Here is a 17,984-nt window from a genome sequence, read left to right on the forward strand (position 1 = left end):
CTGGAGAATTGTTGCCCGAGGACTCGGAGTAGCCTTTCGGTACCGGATGGGATGATTTGTGCAGGGTTGTACCTAGCAGGAAAAGAAGCGGTGACAGGATGCCGGGTTGGGCACAAATTGGACAAGCAAACATGGACAGCCGATACGATGAGGGGACGCGCGCTACGTGCGAATTGTGCGTGCCCAACCATGCCTTGATGCCCACTTTAGAGAGTCGAAGTTGCTTTTGTGCCTCGTTGAACCAGCAACCATACCGTCCAAGTATCCCGACAGTAATACTGTCAGCGAAGATGAAGCGACGCCAGCCAATCATGGTGGTCAGTGACAGACAAGCCCCGTGCTGACAGTCATGGGCGCCTTAAGTGAAGGACAACTGGAAAATTGTCCTCGATATGAGGCCAGGCCAGTGACTGGAAGAGGCTCCATGATTCGCGGACCGAGAAAATGATCTGACTTTGACGTGAAGCCGGTCGTGTCTTGGATTCTTGTCTTGTATTGGAGCAGGGAACCGGGGCCCAAGAAAGATTGCCAGGAAGGCAGTCAATGGGGCTGGAGAAGATTTGTGTTAGGAGAAGGGGAATCACTCTGGGCAGCGCAAGGGCCGCGTACCCCGGAGGCTTGCTTGCTTCATGGCTGCCGTTCGGCTGGCTGCGGGTGACTGGGTAGTCAATCGACATCGACCTCCATCGCCAATCAGGCGGGATGACGTGCGCCTCGGTTAACCCCAGTATCCTGGGAACTTTGTCGATAACCTCAACCGATCGAGCTTGACCAAGTTCCAGAGTCAAGTGCAGGCCAAAATTGTCGGACGATCGTTAGAATCTCTGCGCATGATGATCACAGGAGATTGCTCGATCTCGGAGTGCAGTTGATGGCAAGCAACTCGACCCAAGATTGGATGGAGGAGAGGGGGCGGACTCGGGGAGACACGCTATGTCGTCTCGTGATGATGTGTCAAACGGCGCCTCGTGGTTTGCGGGGATGCTGCAGGATAATCATCTTGTCAAATTGAGACGACGTTCGTTGTTCGTTGGCCTCGTATGAAGAAGAGTCTGCAGTTCAACCAGCTTCCCGCGGCCTGTCTCTGTGCGCATGAGATTTGAGTCCATGCCGTGACTTCTGAAGCGCGGGGAGGCGCAAGTGTTGCAAAAGAACATGCGGAACCTCTGCATGTGCACAGTGCCGATAGATGGATGAGGGAGGGGTGGTGGATGAGTGGGTTTGCTGTTTGTTGTCCCGCATGCCTCGTCGAGACGAAATCTATCTGGAGCGGAGCAGACCACAGAGCGTGGAGAGTTAGCCGAAACATGGGAATCAGAGGTCTTGGGACCTCCATGCTTCCGGGCATTGACGAGTCCGGGATGGTGCGCATGGCGGAGCGAGATGCGCATGACACGACCGAAATCATCACCGGTGCGGTCCACTAAAAATCTGACGATTCGGAGGGCATGACCGGTCACTTCCACCGAGTTGTCAATGCGTCTTCGCGACTTCGGGAGCTGCGTCGATGCCGGCTAGTCCGGGATGGCGGCTCCAAATCGAGCTCGCGCCGAATCGAGGACAGGTTGGTTTCTGGTGGACGAATGAAAGAGGAGGGGGCCATCTCAGCCATGGAAGAATGTTAGAAGGTTCGACGAATGTTCGATGCTTTCGGCGGAAACAAGGCTATCCGAACTAGCAGTCTAGGCGGTATCTGTAGAGAGTGTATGATAGCGGGCTGGATTGGTAGGTAGAACAAGGTTGACGCTTGACGCTAACAACGATGACTCGGATATGTTAAAAATTGGTTCATGACGTGGGCTAATGCAATCAATCAGGCCCTGGAGCCGTCCGCTCCATCTTAGGAATCCTGAGGACTGAGTGCTGTGAAAGACGGTTGGATGAAGTGTTGAGACAGCAAGTTCGGATCATGGTTGACGCTCGAAGATCTCTAGATACTTAACTTCAGGGTACAGAGGTAGTAGGTAGCTAGACGACAGCTAACAGTGCAGATGCTTCCTTCCTGCTTGCCCCTTCCCCTCTGGGCCGTTCCGCTTTCCTCGCGTTCGCTGGTAGAAGCGACGGGCGACTCGGGGTCCAGAGCTCGCTTGGCAGGGCCGGAGCAAACAGCTCACGGACCCACTAGCCGACCTCGCTGGGGGCCCTCTGATTGGATGGGCCATCATGCACGTCTCGTGTAGCAACTCCCACATGACGCCCTGCGCCAATCATCGTCAACGCCAGCAACGTTTCCGTCACGACAAGAGAGCTCAGGAGGCTGATTAAAAGTGAACAACTCTTTCTCGACTCTCCAACAGCATGCATCCTATCTCCCACTTCCACACTCCAAAGGACAGCGCGTTGTGTGCTTCTCTCCTGCCCAGAGCCGACACCGGGATCTCATGCACCTGCAAGATCAATCCCGCCCTGAACTGCATAGCCGCTATTGCATCAAGCATGGTCATTCGGCGCCGCTTTGAACCCCGGGCCTGTGTGGATTATCATTGACGCCGAGCCACCGGTGGACCGAGTTGACATGGCACCGCCCAAGAGCCGAGTCCGTAAATTCCACCGCCGTAGCAAGAACGGCTGTACGACATGCAAGCAGCGCCATGTGCGATGCGACGAGCGCAAACCTCTATGGTATGCTTCACTCTGCCACCCCTTTCTCTCGCTCGATTGGGCCTTTCCGTCCCCTTTCATCTCCTCGGGGGAACATTTCTTTCGGACCGGGTCGGCTTATATCCCGTGTCCGGTTCAGTCATGGCCTAACACCTGCCGCAGCACGAACTGCCTGCAGACCGGCAAGGACTGCATCTACCCGGAGTCCGAACCCGACCATGATTCTCGAGCCGCCTCCGAGTCGGTCGCCTCCGAGGCCGAGGCCCCTCTTGTCAATGTCGTGTCCCACCAACCATTTGCCGGGTTCTCAGGTGACTACCAGATGTCGCCCATGTCGCAGTGGCTTTGGCACCAGTGTAAGTGGCCTGGACCGTTGTCTGCGGCAGTAACTGATCCGAGGCTCAGTTTCCACCTTCTACGTGAGGGGTCAAACCCCGGTTGAGAGGGGGCAAAACTTGTGCAGGTATACCATCCCACCTTGGCCGAGAATACCAGTGTGTCAGGACTAACACTGAGTAGCGTGCAAAGAACGCTGCTGCATCCAGGTCTTCTTCATGGGTGTTTGGTTGTCGCGGCCTGTCAGTGGGCGTGGGTGACCGGTTCTCTCGAGCACGTCAAAGTCCCGTTTCTGTACCACAAGGCGGCGGCGTATGAATTTGCAAAGCAGCAGCTCTCCGAGTCTGTGGAGACTGTCAGTGACACGACCGTCTTCGCGATAGCCACACTGGCACTCACCGAGGTATGTCACCACCAGCAACTGTTCATAGTACACCGCTGACCAGACTCGTCAAGGGGGCTGTTGGCGATCTAGATGCGTCTTCAAAGCACCTGCGTGGTCTTCACAGACTGACGCGTAGGAAGAATGGCTACAACTTGATGAGGTCGAACTTGGCGCAGCAGATGTTGGAGATGTATGTTGTTACATGTAGTCCAAGACGCATGCGAAGCCAGGCCCGCTGACATTTTTCTGCACAGGGCCGGAGATCGGCTTCGTCGAGGTGAGGTGAACGTCATACACGACGCCATCAGCGCCGATTTCCAGCCCAGCATCATCGCTTTGCTGTTCACATCATTGTGGGATATGGAAAGCCTACCACCGCGACAAGCACCAAGATACGGCTGGTGGGAGGGTGACGAGACCCCAACGGACAGGCTTTGGCAGGACTACACCAAGAACCTCAACTGGGAGCTCTCAAGGGGGTTTGACCCCGAGCGCAACATCGCCACCATGTTGAACGGCGACGCAAAGAGCAGCAGGGCAAGCTACATCGCCACCTTCTTCTACCTCGTCATGGCGGTCAACGACAGCGAGATGGATTGCGTCTTGACGGTATGGTTGCTGGAGCAGCTCATCGACGACGTCTGCGACAAGGAGGAGGAGATGATTGCCGGTACATTCAGCCGCAGTCTGTGGTTTTGGAGTGTCTTGTTCGGCGCCGCCGTAGCCAACACGGGCAGGCCCATCACAGCAACGGGCAGGGAGCAGCTCGCGAAGTGGAGAGCGATGTACGCGGCGAAGCTAGGCCTGGCGAGCAGCGTGATGCGGCTTGATAGTTGGCAAACAGCAAAAGCAGTTCTCGCCGAGGTCGCCTGGACCGATGGTTCAGATGCGGAGGGGCGGCTACAAGACATTTGGGAGGATGCAGTAGTGGGCCGGGGCCCCCAGGACCGGGTCCTCGATATGAGCGGAGGAGGGACTTGGTGAGGTGGCGAGAGGAGAAGGGAACAACTGTCAATGGCATGGCTCTTCAACCCAATCGGAGCAGGATCTCACAGTATTGCTGAGAGATTTTTGATATTACCACAAATGCCAGTCAAAGAATGGTCTAGGCAGAATGAAGATAAGAAATCGAGACGGGGAAAATGCTCCTTCTTTGCTGTCGAGGTCTGGTCTCAAAACTACGGGGACTAGGTTCAAGCCAGGCAGCTGGCATGTGCGAAACTTGTATCCTCGTCCACGTTGGGGGGGGGGGGGGGGGGGGGGTTCAGTATGCCTGCGATGCGTTGCTACTGCCCAACACGCAAACCGATCTATCGACAAAAGTGGATCGTTAAAGCAATTGTGCCTAGGCAGTATGCGGTGATTCACACTTTGATATCCGTAGCAAACCCCATGGACTGCAGGAACAAACGGGGTCGTCTAGGGCCCTATCGCGAAGAAACCGATAGTCAGCCGCAGCCCAGGGTCCTGGAATGGAGGAAGTAGACAGACACACCTTGAACAGCTGGACATCCCAAGACGGCATACCGTTCGTAGAATTGAGTCTGGAGAAGCTGAAACGGGAGAATATTAGACTGCATGAGGAAATCTCCAGGCGTTCCGCCCGCCGCTAGTCTTAGTTTGTGGTCTCGTGGCGTCGACGCTATTTGAGCCTGGCCAACTAACTAGGTCCTTTAGCTGAAGGACCCTGCCAATGACCAGAAACGGTCGGCTCCCGTGCGGTGGCGGCGGCGGCTACACCCGCTGAGCCCGTAGACAGTACGATCTGGACCGACAACATGGCGATTTGCGCTGTAAGGATTCTGATCTTCGGCTGACGTAAAGTGGGTTTCACGAGGGTTTGTCGAGCCTTTGCACTGTCCACACGGGACCGTTCTTTCGCACTCCATGCGTTTTCTGGATCGCCGAGTTGCGGATGCCCCAAGGGCGGACATTCCAGAACGGAACGAAGCGATAGGCCCAGGGGAGGGGGTTGCCGAGCTTCAAGGCCGACCAGCTGTGGTGCTCAGTCTCGACCCATGCTTTGTGAACCTGCTAGATCACGGACGGTGCCTCCCAAAGAAGACTGAGGCAAAGCTGAGAAGTGGATGAAGCAAGGTGATTGGGGTTACAGGGCCTGCAGTTGTATGATAGAATGGAGCGAAGCGAGGTGACGATGCTTGCTAAAGCTGTTCAGCCGGTGGATATCTCCCGCCTCGGTGATCTTGCTCTTCGAACAGCCCGAAAAGGCTTCAGTCGAGATACTGCGATGGCCATCTATAAGAACAGCTCGTTTGTCACGAACTGTTGGTCTTTCCTTGTTCGTCACGCTCACAGCATCTCAAAGGAAGCACCTCAAAGGTTTCGTTTGTTAGCCAAGAAACCGATTCCTCTTCTCATCTCTCCTCCAAGATGAAGTCCTCGCTCCTCGCCGCACTTGTCGGCGGCACCATCGCCGGTGTGGCCGCGTCCCCCATGGACGAGCTCTTCAGCCGCCGCCAGGCCGTGTGCAACCGCGACAACTGCTTCCGCGCTGTCATCGGCTCTCGGCCCGGGCCGGCGTCGGCGTCGGCCGACTGTTCGTCATGGATGCAAGTCACCGAAACGCCATGCGCGTCAACCGTGACGCAGACGGCGGTCGTGACGACCTTCACCACGACCTTGAGCAACGCCTACCCGGGCCTCAAGAAGGTGAAGCGGAAGGAAGGGCTCGAAGACCGCCAGATCTCGCCGACCACCTCGGCTGCCACTGCCACCGCCACCGCCGCCAACCCGACTTGCACGCCCTCGCAGAACCGCCCGAGCAGCCTGCCAGCATACATTGACACGGCCTGCAAGGCAACCATCGGAACACTCGTTCCCACAGCTCGTTACTCGTCGGCCTGCTCGTGCAACGGCATCACGGCGGCGACGACGACGCTCCCCGCCGCCGTCGTCACCGTAACTAGCACCAGCACCGTGGAGGCGGCCTTCACGCCGACGAACACGCCGACGGCCTTCGTACTGCAGGGCTCCGGCGACAGGAGCCTCTACGTGACGGTGGATGGCACAGGCGCCGTGCGTCTGGTCCGCGACGCCACAGCGGCCACGCCGTTCTACGTCGACAAGGCCGGGCAGATGCGCAACTACAACAGTCCTGACAAGACACTCGTCGACTATTACCGACCCGACCCGGCCACGGCTAACGACAGGGTGTACAGCCACGTGCAAGGCGATGGCAACTATGCAATCACATGTAGGAATATCGGCCGTAACGCGGGCGAGTACTACGGCGGTTGTCAGTCGAGCGGCTCGCCCAGCGGGAATCCCGTTGTGTATGGATTCGGATACTGCCCCAACCAGGGCGGCTATCTGTACATGATCCCCAACAGCTCGAATGTGCGATGCGCAGGGGGTTACGCTTTCCTAGGCTTCTGGTTGCAAGCGTACTCGGTCAACCCGTAATTGAACTGTGCCCAAGTAGGAGCTTTGGTGCAAGGGCAATAAATGTCGAAGGAAGAGGGAGTAGGAGGGGCTTAAACAGGTTCTTGACGCAAATTTTCCGAGTTCGACAAAGGGGCCATGGCACAAACAGCAGACAACCCTCACGTACGGGCGGCAATAATGGAGCTGGCAGAAATATTTTTGAATTACAGATATACATACAGCGCGCGCACATTGATACACGAAAGTTGTACTTACCATGGTCCATCTGGCAAAACTGATGCCTCTTCATCTCTGCAGGATGACGGCGTGACGCCCATCAGGACGATGATAGCCATAGTTTGCGAATTGCCTCGTGTCGTGTTTACTATAGTAAGGGGGATCGGCGGCTCGGGGGGCCCATCTGCCGAGGGGGGACGAGCGTAACAGAGTTTTTGATGGTGCGCAACACTCGACAGGGTATCTATGACCGAGTAATGGCCCATGGACGACGATCCGCGAAGAGTGGCTCGTTGGAGAGTGGGAGCAGCCGGACGGTAACTTTGTCTTTCGGCACGGACGGGTCGCACGCAGCGCACGTGTCTGGAGGAGATCTAAATGTGTGTGTGTGTGTGTGTTTGTGTTTGTAAGGAGAGAGAGAGAGAGAGAGAGAGAGAGAGAGAGAGAGAGAGAGAGAGAGAGAGAGAGAGAGAGAGAGAGAGAGAGAGAGAGAGAGAGAGAGAGAGAGAGAATGCAAACCGGGGTTTGCCGAGTGTATGGGTTGGCGAAAGCGAGGCTATTTGGTGTTTTGCAGCCGAGCAAAAGAGACCTACAAAGCAGGAGCAGGTACGTTTGCAGGTTCAACTTGCCGTTGATAGGATTGGTACTATTGTATACCTAGATACCTAGTTAGGTAAGAAAGAACCTGTAGTCGCACTCCTTCCTCCAGGTAGGTACAGAGTAACTTGCTTGGTCAGATAAGCAGGAACATGCAAGTGAAGCAAGAACGGCGTTGCACTTTGGTTCGTTCTTGCCTGTGATCTTACGAGTCACGCTCACACTCACGAGGGACCGCGTTGGCTTCGTACGTACTTCCGTTTGTGCCGTCGCCAGCAACCTACCCACCTTGATGCTCTCGATCCCCGTTCTCGCCAATGCTCCCTCCCATCCGTCCCATCATCAACGAAAATAACGGGCGCATCGTCTCACATCTTCGAACACTCTCCCAAGTCCCGTCGTCGTCGTCGTCGTTACCGTCGTCGTCTGGTCTTCTATGTCCGTGTTTAGTGTCAGCTCATCCCGTTACCAATCTCGCATAACAGCAGCCAAACACTAGTGGTGCCCCGCGTCTCAACCTTATGCCGGCCTCAAAGTCAAGACCAACCGCTTCACCCAACAATTAGGCCGTCGGCGTCTAAATCAGATTGGTGTGGACCCCGTATCACTTTCCCGACTAGAATGAGCTTTGAATTCCATGCTGCCAGCCCGACAGACCAGGGCGTACGACATCGAGGCGTTGCTGTCGATCGAGTCGGACGCTCGTGGATCGTATCAAACAAAACACACAACAAGCCGCCGCTAAGCCCTTGATACGATGGACAGGTTGGCATGACATGGTGCCGTCAAGTAAACAACCACCTATGCGGAATACACTCCCATGCGCGTATGCTGCATACTGTGTTTGATGCATCACAAATGCATTTTCTTGACCAAAGTCGCAAATGGTTGGCGAGGACTGCTTCCGCCCGAGGCAGGTCACTGCCAGGTGACCCGTATCACATCACACCGAGAAGCGCCCTTTCGTGTGCCTCGCGGACTTGGTGCGTTGCTTGTCGTGGCATGTAGCCGACTGACCTACGACGATAACGATGGTATTCGAACCAGTGAGCATCGAACATGCCCAAAAAGCTGCTGGTGGATGGTCTAGACGAGATGTCGACCGGCGAGTGCGGCCCGCACTATGACCTCTGCTCCACCAACACATGAGCCAGCCTATACCAATCAAGCAAACGTCAACCAGGCGGACGGGAAACACGAGGAGACGGCGGGCGGGCTGGCAGGCCGTCCTTCCGTTGTTCCCGCTCAGCTCTGTAGTGGTGTGGTCAAGCAGCATTGGCTTGTTTGCCATCTGCGCCTTTGGTGAGTGAGTCCTCAGCCAGCCAGCTCATCCATGGATGGACTTCTACCTCCGTACTTGGTGCTCGAGACGCCAACTGAAAACCGGAAGCTTTCACATCTGTGCGAGGGAAAAGGGGGATGGGGTCGATCCAGGGATGTCTGAACGAGACCAACTGCCTTTTCTCACCCTCCTTCCTTCTCGCCGAGATGAGACGAGCAGCTCCGGCGCATGGTGCAGGCTGATGATGGAGGGCAAGACGAAGAAGGGGTCGAACCGGGCAGCGCCCTTTCTATCCTTTGCTAGTTTGCGTGCGTCTGCTGGCTCGCTCTCAACTTTCCCGGTCTGCACGGATGTGTTGTCACTGCAGCCATGATCCCTCCATAGGTCTCGGCTCCCTGGCTCTGCGCACAGCGATAGGCCCGGCACATTGTTTGCATCCACCCGGGACCCAACTCAAAGTCGACAAAACCAAGGAAGGAGGCCGGTCACCGCCAGCGTCGCTGGGAACGGGCCTATGACAGACGCAGGCAGAATGAAGCCAGCTGGCTAGCGTCATGTAGCTTCAAGTCCTCCTCAGTCCTGCGGCCTCTGTGACGGCCAACGAGAAGGGACATACGACGGCACACGACGTCGTGGCATTCCCTGCTTCTACGGGCACCTGGATGAGTTCATTCGAAAAGCCCCTCCGAAGCCCAGGAACTCTGGTCAGCAGCTGGACAAGGCCCACGACAGAGAAATGAGAGTGGCCGTCTTGGAAATGAGTGGTGGGCAACCTTTGGACCTCTGTGATTGTGATGGCCCTGGCGGGCGCACGCATACGGCGTACACATCCGCCTTACATATTATTCTGCAGAACCATTGAATCAAGGGCGCCAATGCCTTTTGGAACAGGGGTTGTTTCCTGCCGCCGGCCAGCAGGGCAGAGCAGGGAAGGCCTGGAAAGGGGGGGTGCGCAGTAGGCACGAAGACGTGGAGGATCCACCCCCAATACTCCCCTCCTAAGTCTGTCTCCCCCTCACCCCCATCACAGACCTCATCTCGTTCGTTGGTTTTCCTTGGAATGGCAGCCCGGGCTTCGCTTCATCCTGCAACATTAAAACCCGCTGACCCCCTCTCTCCCTGCCCAACGTCTGCCTTCCTTCTCTTCCTTTCAGCCCAACCCGCAAGATACATTTCTGCCCAACTCTTCTGCTTTCTGCATTGTTGATCCTTCTGGCAACCCAGCCTCTGCCAACATTGTCTTTTTCTATCCGCCAACATCCCTCCCAACCCTCACATCGGATCAGCCCTACCTGCTACTGAGAAGCTCAAAAAGATCTTCCCTACCTAGGCACCCCAAGGATCATCCTCTTCGACACCAACTTCGACAAATATTCCACAGGAACGTTGCAGACAGGTCATTTTCGCTGTGTTTGCTTCTCTCCTTGGTCTCTCACGACACAACTCAGCCGAGTTGAAACTACACATTGCCCTGGATTTGCATGACTAGACGACCCGAGGAATCAATGACTGCCCTTGTTGTTCCGCGCCCGGATATGCCTGGCTACAATTCTATTGACCTGGACGACGTCCACACACCTTCTAGGTATTGTCTTTTCTTCCTTCTCTGTTCCCAGGGTGGTCCATTGTCTTTTTTCGATTCATGTACTGCAAAAGTCTTGTTTTGTTGTTTCTTTCAGTCTAGGAACCAGATCTTTTCCGGCCGAATGGAGGCCTTGATGCCACTGGACATCGACCCAAGGACTTTAGACAAACCCAGGACATCTGCCGGAGTTTCAAGCCAGGAGGCTTTACCCAGGAACCGTTCAGAAGATATTTCATCCTACCGGACACAGGAGACCGTTGAGCTGAGGTCCTACCTCTTGCCGTCGCACCAGACCGGTCACAAGAATTTTTGATCATCTCACCATGGTGAGTATTGCCCGACTATGAGCAAACCTGAGACTAGCAGCATCATGGATTCCGATGGACATCTTCTCGACCCTGAACTTATTGCCGGACTTTCTGCCAATGGAGAAGCCACATGGATTATTTTATTCACCTGGACAACTGGACGTCTCGCCCGAGACAAGAGGCTACCCAGTCTCGCTTTTGGATGGATTGCTAGGATGCCTCTCAAAACACAACCGATCTCTGGATGGCTTCTCTGCCCCAGCCCCAGCCCTATTTCAGGCTCACACTGGGTTTCTCCACTACTGGTTCCAGGACAACGACAAGTCTCCCTCGCCTTTTGGCTTCGTTGTTCATTTTGCATGGATTTTCCGTTTGCTTCGATTCTTCTACCTCGGCTCGTGAGGGAACTGGACTTCTACAGTACATCAGCAAGAACAACAGAATGGGATTTCTGCGCAGTTTGTCTGATGGTTTCAACCATGCGACTATGGCTTTGCCCCTGGAATAGTATAGCCCCAAGGACAACCACGACGAACCATGGATCCGCTACCAAATGTGTCGACTTCCCGGAGTTTGTTACACGACGACAACCCTGGCTTCAATTGCTCTGTATCTGCCAATCATAGGACCTCAACAATGTCGCACCCACGCACACTCTCGGACTGCTGGATCGTTTCTTTTGTCACTCACTGGATCGCCTTGGACGACCCCTTCGCCAACCTCACCTGGAATTGTTATACCCTTGGCCTGATCTGCTGGATCTGTGCTCGCCTGGTCTGTTCACTTGTAACCCCTGAACTCTTGAAGTGAAGCAAAGACCGCTAACATTGCTGTGCTACAGGAACAAAGTTGTGCCACGCTGAGATTTGTTTTCTTGTATTTTCCTTTAATTGTTTGCGTTGCGTACAGAAACAGTGGAGAAACAGCACACTAACCCCCGACCCCAGCGACTACAGCTTCTTCCACGCCGGAATGGTGCCCACAGGAATGTTTTCCTTTTCTTCTCAAACAGGACCATCGGACCCCTTGAGTGGTTCGTGGGAAACGACAGGAGATGGAGCACAGAACTTCCAAGACCTCTCAGACAACGGATCTGCCCACCCGGGAGACTCCGAGGACTTTTCTTTCCAAGTTGATGGCCATATGACGCCCAGAGGACAGGGCCAGACAAACGAGGACCTGCAGAGCAAGTGGACTGCTACCACTCCCGCCACAGCCGTGGTGCCCGTCGGTGGTGAGCTTATGCGAAGAGGGACTTCGCGCAGCTCCGCTGGAAGCCGCAAGCACAGGATCACCAAGATGACCTCTCCCAAGACCAGACCCAGAATGACTTCTGCGGCCTCGTCTCAAGTATCTGCACAGCTGTCCTCCATGGACATCACAGGTAACGCGACTGTCTTCAACGGATCACAGCACAACGCCCAGTTGATGGACGTAAACCCCTATTTCCTGGACACGGACACGAGCGCCGTCTCGTCGCAATGGTTCAACTCGATGGAGCTCGGCATTGTTCCCGACGGCCTGCCGTCCGGCGACATGAACATGCACGTTGTTCCAGCTCAAATGCAGCTGGACCCTGACTCGAGCCTGGGTGCTCACTCTCCTTCTGCCTCCTGGAACTCCTTCAGCCCTGCCGAGTCTCATCTGTCCTCGCCCGCCGGGAGCACCGAAGACTCGTGGCTGTCTGCCCCCCTCATGTCCTCGCCGTCCCACTCGGAGCACGTCTCCCCCATCATCCAAAGCCAGTCTCCAAGGTACGTTTCTCAGATCAGCTGCTCTAGCCTAGAGTCAGCCTCTGACGCGTCGCTTTTGTACAGCGCCAATGGGAAGTTTCTGGGAGACGAGCTCGGTGGGAGCGTCCTCACCATTGTCGGCGATGCCCCTCTTCGCCCTGCTTTCCACAGCCGTCGGCCTACCAACGAGGGTGACTCCGCTCGGGACCACCCTCTGTACAAGAACGCCGCCCCGCAAGCCGATGGCTTGTTCCACTGCCCGTGGGAAGGTGAATCCAGCTGCAACCACAAGCCCGAGAAGCTCAAGTGCAACTACGAGTGAGTCGACCGTTTATCGTTAACCCCCGTCCCTCGCCTTGGTGACTAACCAAACATCCCCTCCAACAGCAAGTTCGTGGACTCTCACCTGAAGCCCTACCGTTGCAAGATTGACTCGTGCGAGAACGCCCGCTTTTCCTCCACTGCCTGCTTGCTGCGACATGAACGCGAGGCCCACGCCATGCATGGCCATGGTGACAAGCCGTTCCTGTGCTCTTACGAGGGGTGCGATCGCGCTATGTCTGGCAACGGATTCCCCCGCCAGTGGAACCTCAAGGACCACATGCGCCGAGTCCACAACGACAACGGAGTCCCTGGATCCCCGACCAGCACCAGCAACGGACAGCAGAGCTCCAAGGGCCGCAAGCGCAAGGATGCGCCCAAGGCCGTCGGACCTGCCCCTCCTTCTCGCAAGGTCACTGCCAAGGCTGCCGCCGTGGAGGCTGCCGCCCAGGAGGAGGACTCTTCCAAGCCTCTCATTGAGGAGTGGATGTCCCATCGCCATGCCCTCGAGGACATCATCCGCGACTTGAACCAGCCCGATGACACCAGGAACATCCAGCTCATTCAGGATGCTCAGAACCACCTGTCCGCCATGGGCAAGATCGGACACAACCTGAGCCCGTCTCAGCCAATGGATGTCAAGATGCCTTTCCACCGGAACTTCGTCCAGGCCGGATGAACAACTATTTTGGTCCGTAAAAACCCGCACCGCTCTGTCCGAAGACGTTCACTAACCAGAATACTCCAGAGTTGTGAATTATCAACCCCCACCCTAGAAGAGTGCTACCAGCTTTGCATGCAAGCGCATCGAGCTCGGTCCTTGACGGCATCGTGATCCTCTACATTGTAGACGTTGCTAGTCACTGGGAGCCATCGCCTTGCTGCCGCGAGGGGCTCGTGTGTACCATGCTCTTCCATGGATGGACCGCAAAGCCCAAGGTCAACTTTACATGCCCACGGCTATGGATACATCCAGGATCGAACCCATGGACACCCATCATTGGGAGACTCGCGAGCTATGAGAAACGCTCTAGTAAAAGCCGAGCCGTGGCCAGAGAGAGAGGAGGAACGCCGTTCGAGACGGCGAGGCATATTTGATTTTCGCGCAAGACTGGATTTTTATTAGAAGGTGGCAACATGTAAGAGCTCGCGCTCGACGTAACAGAACTTGTATTGTTTTTTTGGAAAGGAAACCCTCACAGTACGAGGCCTATCCACGAACAAAGTGGAGAGTTACAGACTCGAATATGGGAACAACAGCAACTGGATTTTAGATTGTGTTATTTTGAAAGCAAACGTAGGGGAGACAAGCTAGTAATCGAGTAAGAGAGAAAATCGGAGAAAATCGTGTCCAATTTCTGGCTGCTTCTTATCAAAACGCCCCGCGACGTAGTTACTGCTCGATTGAGCTCCATCCATCACTGAGGAACGAAGGGTTGAAGATCGATCCGCAAACTACTGGAAGCCTCTGGGCCCAGAAACGAAGCATCCCACGCCCCACGGCCCTGTGTCTCCTGCGTGCGTGGACTGCGTATGAGTTGACTGTGGCGTGTATGTGTGAGTACCACCCCCCCTATGTGTGTGTTCACGTGCTATGTTGGATTTCGAGCTCACGGAGAGCAGTCGGCGAGCGCCCTCTTGGGTGCCGAACTGTTGTCTGCTGGCCTGGGTGGGCTCTCGCCCCTCCCAGTTTGTTGCATCATTCGTAGTCACACTGTCCTACTGTCCTGCCGTCCATCTCTCCCTCACAAGAAGCCGGGTCCGCGTGGAGGTTTTTGCACCGGCTCCCAATGCACTGTAGAATGCCGTCTCAGGTTGGAGTCACTTTTTAAAATACAGGTAGGTCTCCCCTCTTTCTCTCTTACTTACCCATTGGGGGACCCCCCCTTTCTTTCTTTCTTTCTTTCTTTCTCTCATCTCATCTCCTTTTTGACTGCCGCCTGCGTATCTGCGGGAGCCAGACGAACGGTCTTGAGCCCGGATGGCGGCAGGTGTCGAAGTCTAGGACAGTACGGCAAGGACAAGACAGCTCATGTGATCAGAAAGGGTCTTTGCAACACGTCGCAAAGGAACTTGCTCTTGATTCCTGTATGGACCACATTTGTCCAAGGGGGGTTCTTGCTTCAGTGCGCGACCCAAGTACATTTGCTGACAAGAACAGTAGCTCCGGTTCGGGGAGTGCGGCCGAACGTGAGGAGACACGGACGGGGAAGCGCGGGGAGGGGGGGACGAAAGAGGACAAGGGCCACCCACATAGAGACGATGAACCCGAGGGAAGAACGCATCTGAGTTCTTCCACCCCGGTTTTCTTGGGACAGCAGTACGGGACCAAAAGGCGAAGAGAAAAGACCGAGTCAAGGGCATGCGGGGAAGATGGGAAGGGGGGTTGATGGCATCTCAGACGGGCAATGTTGAACAGTCTGGCATACTCGATGGGAATGCTCTGCGAACACGCTTTGACGGCATGCCGCCGCTAACATACCTGGCCCAGAGGCGTAATCCCCATAGGAGGTACTGTCGGGCAAGATGTGGCAAGAGTAGGTGAGACAAGATTGAATCCTCGTTGATAGCAAGGCCCAAATACATACACCCGTCCAAGTCAAGCCCGGCAGGCCTTTGACGAGGTTGCGTCCTGCTGACAGGATTATCTGTGAGCTTTGCCGTCATCCGACGTGGGACTGCACTCTTATCCACAAAGATCTGCGTCGGCGGTAGGTCGGCGGGTAAATTGGCTATAGGCTTCCCTCAGCTGGTGACACGACTCCAATACTGGAGGAAGCGGAACGGTTATGCTTCAATGGAGGACTTTGAAGAGAGCCTACCGAGAGGCCAGTGTGTTGGGAGATTTCTGATCGCCCCCCTTCCCCTCCCTATCAGACCGCGGCCTGGATAAGCGCAAGTGGTGGGCTGATGATCTGGTCAGCAGAACCAACGACGTGCAGAGTTTCGTTATTTGGACCTGCCTTCGGGAACGGTGCCGAGGGGAGGTTCGTCAACAACCTCTGGGAGACGGAAGGTAACGGAACAAAGTTGGGCCAACCACAACTCTCTTGTCTGGCGTCCATGGCGTCCGCGCACGAGAGTTTGCACCGGTTGGGATGCTTCCGCTTTGGGGTTTTCTTTTCTCCCCAGAATGCAGGCCAAATGTACAGATGGGAGGGCGATCGGCGAGATTGGGACGTCGGGCTAAGAGAAGCCTTTTTGGAAAGAGAACTGTCTGCCGTATTATTGGTCATGAGCGTCATGGCCAGAGTTCAGGCTTGGCTCCCGAGAAGCTTACATAAAAAGTATAAATATGGCCACAAAAGGAAGGGAAAAGCAGAGAACCACCGCGCCGCCACGTCTTGGGTGTACTGTAAGAACCCCTCCCAAATAAACACCTGCCAAGCGAGAGACGATCTCCAAACACTGTTTGTTGGGCCCTTCCTGCATGTACATACATGTTGTACAGCGCGACAAGCCTTTCGTTTCGTTCAAATTACCCCCCAAACGTACCGATCGATCCGGATTTGGCATGTCTTCCCAGAGGCGCAGGCACCGCCGAGTATCTGTAGTGGTCGTAGGCGCTGTAACGGACCTCGGCCTCAAGGTCGTCGATGCTTTGGCGGTATATGCTCTCAATGTCATCTAGAATTCGACTGTGACGGGTGCTTTCGCCTGCCGTGGTAGTGGTGGCGGTGGTGATGTGGCTATCGCGACTGTATTCTATTGGGCTGTAAATGCTCGGGCGGTGCTGGCTGGAGGGCTCCGAATTGTTCCTCACGTGCTGGATCCTTGGGCGACTGAAGTTGCTTACTGCCTGGCGCCGGGTCAAGTCTGTTTGTTCTCTTGTTCGACCGCTGGCGGCACGCCTCCTATCTGCCGGGCCCAAGCTGGCTTCGTCGAGTTGAATGTTGATGGTGTAGACCGAGTGGTTCTTCAGCACGGCTGGCAATGGCTTGTTGAGTGCTGCCTCGCCGAACCGTTTCTCTGCTGGTGATTTTGATTCTGTCGAAAGGGCTTCAAGCTCCTTCGCATCAGAACCGTTCGAGACCTGACTGGTAATTGCCAAGCCGTTTGCAGTTTTATTCGTGGGTACGGGGGCACTGGCAGCATGCGACTTGCGCGAGACTGTGCCCAGCAATTTGGGAACGTATTTGTTGAAAAACGGTTTGGTCGAGGGTATGCTGGTACATATGATGCCGAGAAACAGCTCAACACAGGACATTAGCCAGTTGATCCAGGCATTCCAGGTCGCGTCTGGCTCTGTGGTCATGATCCAGGTAAAGTACGTCCGGGCCACACCGGCGAACGAGGCGATGAAGCCGGCGCCAAACAAGATATTGACAATGGTCATCTGTCTCGGGGTAAGCTTGTCGGCGTAGACGACGCGCACAAGAGTAAGTGGAAGTAGGACCACCGCGAAGTCGGTGGCAGTGTTGATGATGCTAGCGACGAGGAGGTGAGCGGCCTCGTTAATGCAGTTCTGTGGTCCTACGGAGAGCGTCCAGTACAACCTGAGAGGCCTTTGTCCTGTTAGTTGAGGAGTGGTCAAAGGTGATCAAGACATCCTCACCGGCACTGTAGCATGACTACCAGCATGAAGACGATGCAATTTACAGAAATGAAGACCTGGAGCACCATGACCAGTATCCTCAGCTTGTTTGAAGCGGCGTAGGCGAATCGATGCATCAGAGCAAGCATCGAGAGCTTGGTGAAACTGGTCGCAAGGTCGAACAAGATCTGGCTGGCGAGCCCTATCTGAAGGGATCCAGTGAGAATATCCGTGGGCACGTCCCATACATGCCGTCCCCAACCGTAGTTGTTAGTGGCGATGACGCCGAGGACCACGAAGCCCGTGGCTGGGACGAAGGCCAAGACGACGAGGATGTCATCCCAGCCGAACCCATTGGTGATGCATCGCCGCGTGTATATCCGGATGGCGAGAATGATCGTGGCGATTGCCAGGAGGATGATGGCGACGATCTCGCTGGCCGGGCCTCTGGTTTCGGGGTTGTCGTAACGCGGTAGTGGCCAACTGAGAATGACTTCTACCGGCGGAATTCTCATGTCGTTGACGGCGTGGACATGTTGTAGACGCGGGATTTGGCCAAAGTACAGCAAACTTCTCGAAAAAGACGCAGAAGAAGATTTTGGGGGGGGGGGGTTATTCTCCTCCTTATTCCTTCCTCTACAGCGGCGAAAGAGGTGGTCCGAGTACACGAGTGGACGAATG

At 55.4% G+C, this 17,984-nt stretch overlaps 4 protein-coding genes across 4 annotated transcripts; 3 read left to right on the forward strand and 1 right to left on the reverse strand.

Annotated features, from left to right (window-relative positions):
• Positions 1-2,515: 2,515 nt before the first annotated feature.
• Positions 2,516-4,306, forward strand: CH63R_02396 (C6 transcription factor; the record flags this gene model as incomplete). The annotated part of the gene is made up of 6 exons (XM_018297371.1): positions 2,516-2,622; positions 2,764-2,957; positions 3,007-3,064; positions 3,121-3,340; positions 3,394-3,512; positions 3,577-4,306. 6 exons carry the CDS (start codon positions 2,516-2,518, stop codon positions 4,304-4,306), a joined length of 1,428 nt encoding a protein of 475 aa, XP_018162187.1.
• Positions 4,307-5,713: 1,407 nt separating this feature from the next.
• On the forward strand, positions 5,714-6,745 carry CH63R_02397 (FAD dependent oxidoreductase; the record flags this gene model as incomplete). Its single annotated transcript, XM_018297372.1, has 1 exon — positions 5,714-6,745. The coding sequence occupies one exon, from the start codon at positions 5,714-5,716 to the stop codon at positions 6,743-6,745; it is 1,032 nt and encodes a 343-aa protein (XP_018162188.1).
• Positions 6,746-11,252: 4,507 nt separating this feature from the next.
• Positions 11,253-13,448, forward strand: CH63R_02398 (C2H2 transcription factor; the record flags this gene model as incomplete). The annotated part of the gene is made up of 3 exons (XM_018297373.1): positions 11,253-11,489; positions 11,625-12,766; positions 12,836-13,448. The coding sequence occupies 3 exons, from the start codon at positions 11,253-11,255 to the stop codon at positions 13,446-13,448; spliced, it is 1,992 nt and encodes a 663-aa protein (XP_018162189.1).
• A 2,799-nt stretch (positions 13,449-16,247) lies between these two features.
• On the reverse strand, positions 16,248-17,818 carry CH63R_02399 (Integral membrane protein; the record flags this gene model as incomplete). Its single annotated transcript, XM_018297374.1, has 2 exons — positions 16,248-17,274; positions 17,325-17,818. The coding sequence occupies 2 exons, from the start codon at positions 17,816-17,818 to the stop codon at positions 16,248-16,250; spliced, it is 1,521 nt and encodes a 506-aa protein (XP_018162190.1).
• Positions 17,819-17,984: the final 166 nt, after the last annotated feature.

This window comes from Colletotrichum higginsianum, chromosome 2 (assembly GCF_001672515.1).
Source record: "Colletotrichum higginsianum IMI 349063 chromosome 2, whole genome shotgun sequence".
Classification (NCBI taxonomy): Eukaryota; Fungi; Ascomycota; class Sordariomycetes; order Glomerellales; family Glomerellaceae; genus Colletotrichum; species Colletotrichum higginsianum.